The sequence below is a fragment of the Pecten maximus genome, chromosome 1 (assembly GCF_902652985.1).
Source record: "Pecten maximus chromosome 1, xPecMax1.1, whole genome shotgun sequence".
NCBI lineage: Eukaryota > Metazoa > Mollusca > Bivalvia > Pectinida > Pectinidae > Pecten > Pecten maximus.
In genome coordinates this window covers 28,754,614-28,764,667 of record NC_047015.1, presented here as the reverse complement: position 1 = coordinate 28,764,667, position 10,054 = coordinate 28,754,614, and the positions used below count along the sequence as shown (strand labels likewise).

General features: G+C 36.3%; 1 protein-coding gene across 1 annotated transcript; it reads right to left on the bottom strand.

The window, feature by feature from the left end:
- Window positions 1-213: 213 nt before the first annotated feature.
- Window positions 214-10,054, bottom strand: LOC117329580 (mitochondrial dicarboxylate carrier-like). Its single transcript, XM_033887591.1, has 9 exons — window positions 9,764-10,054; window positions 7,321-7,440; window positions 5,614-5,774; window positions 4,748-4,789; window positions 3,479-3,593; window positions 3,080-3,172; window positions 2,179-2,259; window positions 1,276-1,332; window positions 214-672 (listed from the first exon to the last, which is right to left on the bottom strand). Exons 1-9 carry the CDS (start codon window positions 9,872-9,874, stop codon window positions 574-576), a joined length of 879 nt encoding a protein of 292 aa, XP_033743482.1. The 5' UTR covers window positions 9,875-10,054; the 3' UTR covers window positions 214-573.

The window sequence follows — 10,054 nt, the reverse complement described above, 5'->3', positions numbered from 1 at the left end:
ACATATAACTAAATACATCGATAGCTGGACTGGAAATGTAAATAAATAATGGACTGATAAAAACATGAAACATATAAATAACATTGATGGTAAAAAAAGCCAACAAATCCAAACTAACCCGGCCATATACCACACATACACATGCAGTACGGTTCTTGCTGGTCTATGACACACATTTTCCTAACACCCCAATACAAGTTCCAGTTTAACATATCACAATTTCTAAAATGGCAGTTCAGTTCCCTAATAAACAAGATTGCACGAAATATACCGATATTTTACATTTGTACTTTAAAACATGGAACAACGTTAATGTCGCTCGGTGACCTGTTCTTGGATAATTGTGGAAAATACATACTAAAGTAGTTTAAAGTGTTACATAAATGGTTTATAAATATATTTACTGATGTTTTAGATCTATTTTAATCTCACCACGAGAATAAAAATAGCGAGGCATACGGAAACATCACGGCTACGACCTCAATTATCTCGATTTTCTAGGAAACTGAGTCAATGTTGTGATGGGAGAAGCTACTCCATACACTATGAATGAAGACACCCCTGTCCGATTAGCTACTCCGGATCATCTCCGAAATTCTGTCGTATCTGTTCCAGGAAAATGAATATGAAGACTGTATGCGGTCCATAACGCACGAAGGCTGGAATGAATCCCTGTCGAAGACAAAAGAAATGATAATCACACATGGAATGTTAGTTCTCCCTTTCCAAAACTAAAATATAGAACACTACAGCTTGTCAGATGTTGAGCTTAATACTGCATGAATATCAACGATATAGTAACGATATTCTTACGAATACGAGTCAACCAATAAATTTAAAAATAAAATCAGTACTGCAGTAATAATTCCGACAGTAGTTTTGATTTAGCTAACATGTATATAAGAGTATACAAATACTCATTTGGGAGATGAATATTGGTTTTAAACAGTTTCAAACAAAAAATAACTTTATCAACTCTTACTAATGATAATTACTCACAAAATACACAATCCATCATAAGTATATTATATTCTGTTTTGATTAACATGACTATCAATAGTAATAAAAAATAAATTGATTTTTTGATTTTAAGATGTTCAAACTTGATATTCGTCTCCAAGACCGAGAAATACACACTGTGATAATAAACCCCCTGAATGCAATCATTACGTTATATTATTTACGTCCTAACATTTGGTACAAAAAGTTAAAACAAAACCATGGGAAAATAAATATTCAACTGATTTTGATTCGTCAATAGCTAAATAATCTTACCTTAAAAAAGCCTTGAGGTCCATTTTTCGCAATATCCTTTGCACATGCAAATAAACCCTGAAAATGATTTAAAACGTAATTTACATCAGGTACTTTTTATTCTTGGAATGTAATCATGGCACAAAATCTGACCATACACAATAATTGTCGGCAAGTAATGCTGGCACAAAATCTGGACCTGCAAAAATAATTCCCGGAAAGTAATACTTGTAATATAAACGTATCACTGTAATATAAACGTATCACTGTAATATAAACATATCACTGTAATATAAACATATCACTGTAATATAAACGTATCACTGTTGTACGTTAATCACATAAAACTTTGATAAAACTTCAATGTGCATGTATCATTGTATCTACAATATACATCCTCGAGTGGTTACAATGAGAGCAGATGTGATTCATAATATACATCCTCGAGTGGTTACAATGAGAGCAGATGTGATTCATAATATACATCCTCGAGTGGTTTCAATGAGAGCAGATGTGATTCAAAATCTACATCTAGTCATCACATCCCCGAGGAGTTACGGTGATGAGAGTGTATGTGATTCACAATCTACATTCTCGAGTGGTTACAATGAGAGCAGATGTGATTCACAATCTACATTCTCGAGTGGTTACAATGAGAGCAGATGTGATTCACAATCTAATAAAACCGATAAACAGCATAGACACATAGTATGACACATAGAATAGACTGGCAAAAAGTATAAACTCACATATAGTATAAGCTGATGACACATAGTATAAACTGACACGTAGTATAAACTGACACGTAGTATAAACTCACACGTAGTATAAACTCACAGGTAGTATAAACTGACACATAGAATAAATTGAGATACAAGCTGAACATTAGCACTAGACTAAGATGTATACCGATTCAGTACTTACAGTGTAATGTCCTGGCGGGGCGTTCATCATCCTAGTTTTCATCACGTCCACAGGATGACAAATCACAGTGGCTATGGTCCCCTGGTATATAATATATCATCATATGTTTATCAAGTCATACAGATAGGTTATTATGATATACTAAAGAAGACATATATATATAAATTATAATGGTATGTTTATTTAGTCATAGAGATAAATAATCATGATATGTTTATTAGGCCATTTTGATAAAACATTAATGTATGTTTGTTAAGTCATATAGATAAATTATTCTTAGATTCAAGACGTTTTAGCAAGGATGTTGCCATAACACTTATTTGGGACTGAAGACCATGGCGGGTGCCATATGTGGCTGGGGAACCGCTTACTCTTCAGGATCACATTGCCGCAAATACTCATTTATATTAATATAACCAGTTCAACATTTTGAATGCAAAAATCGGTTGAAATCATGGTATGTTTTGAGGAGTATCGCTCCTCTATGTAATAGAAGACATTCGAATGTTGACACACGCCTTTGGCAGATTCCAAAGTTTTTGCTGACAAGGGACAACTATGAGAAATCGCTGAGTGGAGAGACCGAATTCATTTGCTGTCATAATTCAACATTTTGCAAGTCTTATCACTGGTCCTCACCCAACACCCATCGTCACCTGTACGTTATATAATCTCTCGACATTCTTTATAATGACCTAAATATGTATATTTCTAAACACTATCGCCATGTGTCCTATATATATGTTATATCGTATACATTTGTCTCAACACCGTCGTCATGTATTCTATAATATAGATGCACTTCAACATGTTTTGTATTTACATAAACTCATAAATAATCATTACGTATCCTACGCCAGGTGAATGGTGATAAGGAGGAGGTTGTAGAATGGGTACTTACCGCTACCGCACTGCTGGTTACATGTGTGAACACATTGTCTTTGAAGTAGCCGGTGTTCATAAGTGTCTGTTTTATCTGGTCATAACATGCCAGCTATACAAAGAAATTAATACCTTGTATATACCCGTCTGTATCAGGAAGTGTACTACTAATACCAAATACTATAACATTTGTGTACTACAAGTAAACCAAACTACAAGTAAATACATAATAACAGGAAATTCTAAATCATAATCGATAAAAATAGGAATAAAACATATTAACAAACAAATGCCGTTTCGTTTTTAAATTTCCTTGATTCGAATAAACCAGTTCTTTCCGAGTTTAACATTCATAATTCTTCAAACACAACGTAGAATTTAAAATAACTACAAATATAAATGGAGGATTGATACACACTTGTCCGACAGTGACCAGGATCGCTCTGGAACTGGCCATGGTGGCGCCGGAGAACATCCTTCCAATCCCCTCCTCCCGGAACACGCGATAGAAACCATGAAAGGCATTCTTATAGCTACAATTACACAGAAAAATGCTTTAGTTATCGAGTTTGTGTTGGGTATTACACTAAATATGTGCGCTGATTAATGTCTTGTTCTTCAGATATATTTACCTTTGATTGAAAGAGAACGGCAGATAACGTTACAAAGAAAACTTATACGTGTAAACCTTAACTAATACATGTAAACCTCAACTAATACGTGTAAACCTTAACTAATACATGTAAACCTCAACTAATACGTGTAAACCTTTGAGAATAGTATCAGGGAAATAAAATCCTTGTAGTTCAAACCGCGAAAATTTTAACCATCAGAAAATGCGACAGTAATGTCTTTAAATTTGGTAAAATATGACGGAGGTTATAGACGAGAGTCAATGATATGGTGCCTTGTCGGTAGATACATTTTGGTAAAATATGACGGAGGTTACAGACGAGAGTCAATGATATGGTGACTTGTCGGTAGATATATTTTGGTAAAATATGACGAAGGTTACAGACGAGAGTCAATGATATGGTGCCTTGTCGGAAGATATATTTTGGTAAAATATGATGGAGGTTACAGACGAGAGTCAATGATATGGTGCCTTGTCGGTAGATATATTTTGGTAAAATATGACGGAGGTTACACACGAGAGTCAATGATATGGTGCCTTGTCGGTAGATATATTTTGGTAAAATATGATGGAGGTTTCTGACGAGAGTCAATGATATGGTGCCTTGTTGGTAGATATATTTTGGTAAAATATGACGGAGGTTATAGACGAGAGTCAATGATATGGTGCCTTGTCGGTAGATACATTTTGGTAAAATATGACGGAGGTTATAGACGAGAGTCAATGATATGGCGCCTTGTCGGTAGATACATTTTGGTAAAATATGACGGAGGTTATAGACGAGAGTCAATGATATGGTGCCTTGTCGGTAGATACATTTTGGTAAAATATGACGGAGGTTATAGACAAGTATCAATGATCTAGTGACTTGTCAGTAGATATACACATGAGAATCATTGATGTGGTGACTTGTCAGTAGATATATTTTGGTCAATGATTGATGTAATGCTATGACATTTGAATTAAAGTTTGACATCAGCGAAAGTATTCAGAATGTTTATATTTCGTGTTACTCTGCTTTTACTTATATTCAATCATCATTACTGTACTCACTTTCTGCGCTGGTCCACTGGTAGCTTTACGTCGTTTTGCATCCTGAAGCAAACATAACGACATTCTTCATAATACACCTTATTATCACAATGCGAATGAAAAAATAAAAATATTTTGTTTTCTTAATTTTATTCAGTCTACTGTAATTATTTACCACAAAATTCATATTTTGAAATATTTACCACTAAATTCACATTCTGTAATTTTTTTACCACTAATTCCACATGCTGAAGTTATTCACCACTAAATTCATATGCTGAAGTTATCCACCACTTAATTCATATGCTGTAATTATTTACCACTAATTCCATGTTCTGAAGTTATCCACCACTAAATTCATATGCTATAAATATTTAGCACTAATTCCATGTTCTGAAGTTATCCACCACTTAATTCATATGCTGTAATTATTTACCACTAATTCCATGTTCTTAAGTTTTCCACCACTTAATTTATATGCTGTAATTATTTACCACTAATTCCATGTTCTTAAGTTATCCACCACTTAAATTATATGCTGTAATTTTTTACCACTAATTCCATATGCTGAAGTTATCCACCACTTAATTTATATGCTGTAATTATTTACCACAAATTCCACATGCTGAAGTTTTTCACCACTTAATTCATATGCCGTAGTTTTTTACCACTAATTCCATATGCTAAAGTTATTTACCACTAAATTCATATGCTGTAATTAGTTACCACTGAACTTATTTATCACAAATCTATATTAAAATAACTGAACTCTTCACTTATCTGACTTTTGTAGAACTCTTTATGACTTTTATTATGACGGTAAGACTTTAGCGGTACCACTTAAAACATTATTTCACTAGAAGTTGACAATGGAAACAGAGGAGTACCTGACATTGATAAGGTCGGCTGGAGTTCCCACGAAACCTCCCAAGGCGCCTGACACCACGGCCGTGCCAACCTTCTGATAGAAAGGCATCACGCTTCCATCCTTAGTCAGATGTTTCTTGATCGTCTCGTAAATGGCAAACCGGGTGGTGGAGTAGGTCAACTGAAGGGAGAAAACCGGGTGGTGGAGTAGGTCAACTGAAGGGATAAAACCGGATGATGGAGTAGGTCAACTGGAGGGATAAAACCGGGTGGTGGAGTAGGTCAACTGGAGGGATAAAACCGGGTGGTGGAGTAGGTCACCTTGAGGGATAAAACCGGGTGGTGGAGTAGGTCAACTGGAGGGATAAAACCGGGTGATGGAGTAGGTCAACTGGAGGGATAAAACCGGGTGATGGAGTAGGTCAACTGAAGGGATAAAACCGGGTGATGGAGTAGGTCAACTGGAGGGATAAAACCGGGTGGTGGAGTAGGTCAACTGAAGGGATAAAACCGGGTGATGGAGTAGGTCACATTGAGGGATAAAACCGGGTGGTGGAGTAGGTCAACTGAAGGGATAAAACCGGATGGTGGAGTAGGTCACATTGAGGGATAAAACCGGGTGGTGGAGTAGGTCAACTGGAGGGATAAAACCGGGTGGTGGAGTAGGTCAACTGGAGGGATAAAACCGGGTGGTGGAGTAGGTCAACTGAAGGGAGAAAACCGGGTGGTGGAGTAGGTCAACTGAAGGGATAAAACCGGATGATGGAGTAGGTCAACTGGAGGGATAAAACCGGGTGGTGGAGTAGGTCAACTGGAGGGATAAAACCGGGTGGTGGAGTAGGTCACCTTGAGGGATAAAACCGGGTGGTGGAGTAGGTCAACTGGAGGGATAAAACCGGGTGATGGAGTAGGTCAACTGGAGGGATAAAACCGGGTGATGGAGTAGGTCAACTGAAGGGATAAAACCGGGTGATGGAGTAGGTCAACTGGAGGGATAAAACCGGGTGGTGGAGTAGGTCAACTGAAGGGATAAAACCGGGTGATGGAGTAGGTCACATTGAGGGATAAAACCGGGTGGTGGAGTAGGTCAACTGAAGGGATAAAACCGGATGGTGGAGTAGGTCACATTGAGGGATAAAACCGGGTGGTGGAGTAGGTCAACTGGAGGGATAAAACCGGGTGGTGGAGTAGGTCAACTGGAGGGATAAAACCGGGTGGTGGAGTAGGTCAACTGAAGGGATAAAACCGGGTGGTGGAGTAGGTCAACTGGAGGGATAAAACCGGTTGGTGGACTAGGTCAACTGAAGGGATAAACGGGCTGGGTGGTATATGTTGGGGAGTTAGGAATCATACAGATAAAACATTGATAAAAGATAACAACTTCCATCTGTATGTACGAAAGGTACCCCACAAATAAAAGCCCTGATACATAACAGTGTATATTTTAGTCTCCTGCTTTTATAATCTGCATGGAAATGCTGTCGGAGTCGGAGTCGGAGGAGGAGGAGCAGGAGCGATTACCAAGCTCAATACTATGAAGTTCAATAATACAAATCAAAGGACCAAACTTATATTTTGTTTTATCCACTGATGGTGATTGAGCACTTACCAACATAAAGTCCAGGGGTGCAAAGAGCGAATGTGGACGTAACCCCTAAACTATCGGGGATACTGTTTTCAAAGCGATGCAGTTGCTGTTGTTATTTGTTTACTACAGGGGTCTTTACCTGTCTGCAAATAGAAGCTGATAGACCGTTATATATCCCCAGAATCCCGTCATTCTTGATGATACGGCCTATTAAACTCGTGACCTTGACCTTCTCCAGTTGCTGGGTTTGAAGATGAACCTGTTAAAATACAACACGAATTAATCATTTATCTTAATAACTCTGCATAGAAATTATAATATAGAAAAGGGGAAAAGGACGAGACGCTGTAATGCAAAGTTGCTGAAACAGAACAGAGAGATGTGAATATCGCACAGAATAATTAGATATCAACAAACACCAATAATCAGATACATTTTGTACCAAAGTAGCTGGTCAAATGCTACATATTAATGGAAATTAGCTGTTCGCTGTTTAGGTGTATGATATGCGTGCGTACCGATGGCAATGAATACTAGTTTATTGGGAACTAGGCACAAGCCCACTTTTAATAGAAATAAAAGCTAGAATGATTAGTTACTGGTCAAGAATGTTGCTATCAAGAGAAAAACAAACTAAATTTGTGACGGATAATATGTTATCTCTTGTCTTTATAAACGACAATAAAGTAGTCCCATATTAAATCTTTCTATAAAATAGTTTAATGAATGTTGAATGGTGTTTATTTGAGATTGACAGATACAGGAAAATCTTATTACACGATCCTAAAACTAACTGTACATCAGATTTTGTACGATCATATTTTTGTAAAACTTATTGTAATTCTTCGAAATCTGTGTGTAATAGAATTTATGAAAAATTATTGAAAACCTTGAAAAATGTTTTGACATTTTAAATGATAACTAAAGAATACTTTTGTGTATGTTCAGAACAAATAATCATAAAAGACTTGAAACTTGCAGATGGAATAATGTGGAACATCAAAATAGAATGTGTCCATACTGTTACAGTATATTCATGAAATAGGTAACGAATTTCTTTTTTGTTTCCATGTCCATTTTTGGCTATTGAAAGAAAGTCATTTTTAGATATATTAAATAGATATATTATATCAGATATTATTATACACGAACAAATATTACCATATATGATAACTTTTTAGAGCTAATGAATACTACTGATATCTTAATCATACATTTAAAAAAGTCTTATACTTTGTCTTCCTGATCGATACACTGAATTTGTTGAATTTTGTAATAGTTTCTGTACACATTTTTGGTAAAGAGAATCAAATTTAGTTGAAAATTCGATAGTATACAAAATTGGCCAGGTGTTTACTCCGGTTTCCTCCGACAGTAAGGCCCCTCGCGCACTTCCCTTCGAACTAACAGGCATGATTAATATAAGTTGATATAACATTTTCTGCAGTTATTGTAAAATGAAAGTCTATAAATTAAAAGTATAAAAGACTGAACACATTATTTTTCAAAGCATGCATCAAAATATACGATATACATTTTATAAGCAATGCCTTTAGTTTAATACTAAACACACTATACTCTGTGCGTTATGTTTGATAATAACTAAATTGAAATGAAAACTTGACAAAATCACCCTCCTATAGCTATGTATGACTCTACTTTTTATGTCTGCTACTCAACTTTTCATTGAACACCAACATTAATTCCCTACTTTGATTATTGGATTAATTCTACATATTACCTGCATTATGTATTCCGTGTAATTCTGACGACTTCTATACGATTTTCAAACACTAATGTGAATACAAACTTTTGTGAAGGAATGCGAACGTTTTTAAACTCATTTTGTTATTTGACCCCCATCCACACCCACCTACACCCATAATGACCTAATATACATCTAAATATCTGACAAAGATGCTAGATTGTGTTGTGGTCTACATCAGGCTATATTTGGGTATCTGTCTAAATACAGATTCTTATTGACCATAGACAGTCTCTTTATTGTAACCTTGACAGTCACCCATTGAAGTTTCTGTGGCAAAAATCCTTTCAGGTAAATCAGTTGAATCAGCCAAATTCCCAGCTTAGATAATTGTCATGCCAGTTGTATGGTTGAAACTTATTTGGTATAAGCAATTCCCCTAACAAAGGTAAAGGTCGCGGAAGTTATAGCCAGTCGTGCCAAATCCCCCACCTATAATCGGCACAGCTCAGTAGTTATATTGTACTAGCTGACTTTACACCAGTTTTGATTATACAGCAAATTAACATAACTATACACTGTTTTTGTTGGGGTATGTACAGGGTATATCACATCCGAAATAAATACAATTCATACGCTAATTCATAAACAATGTAGGGTGATGGACAAAGGCGGAGATATCTATCACTTAACTGTTTTTACAAGCTTTACCCTGGAATTTGTTCCATGTATAACAATGCTACCGAAGGAAAATATTGGCCTTCAAATGTCTTAAATAATTGGTGCAAGTGCCGAATGGAAATTCCGTATATTGATTACATGCGTTTATTAACTCTATGAATTCAAGTTTTAAATAACTAGATTACACGTATTATACCTTGATAAGATCAGCCGGATGAGTGCAGCACGCGGCCATGGCACTAGCTATTCCGCCGAAATACCATCGTCCTATCCTCTTAGTCTTGTCGGGTACACTAGTCGCAGACATCGTTCAGGGTCACTTATAAAAACCCACAATGTACAAAATATTGTTGATTTAAGCATAAACAAACCACATATTACGATGACCGTGGCCAGTAAAATCCCGAACCAGGTTTGGCAGCGTCGGTAAGGGTTGGTTTAATTAATGACCTCTAATCAGTAGGTCCACACAGCGCACGTTATCCAT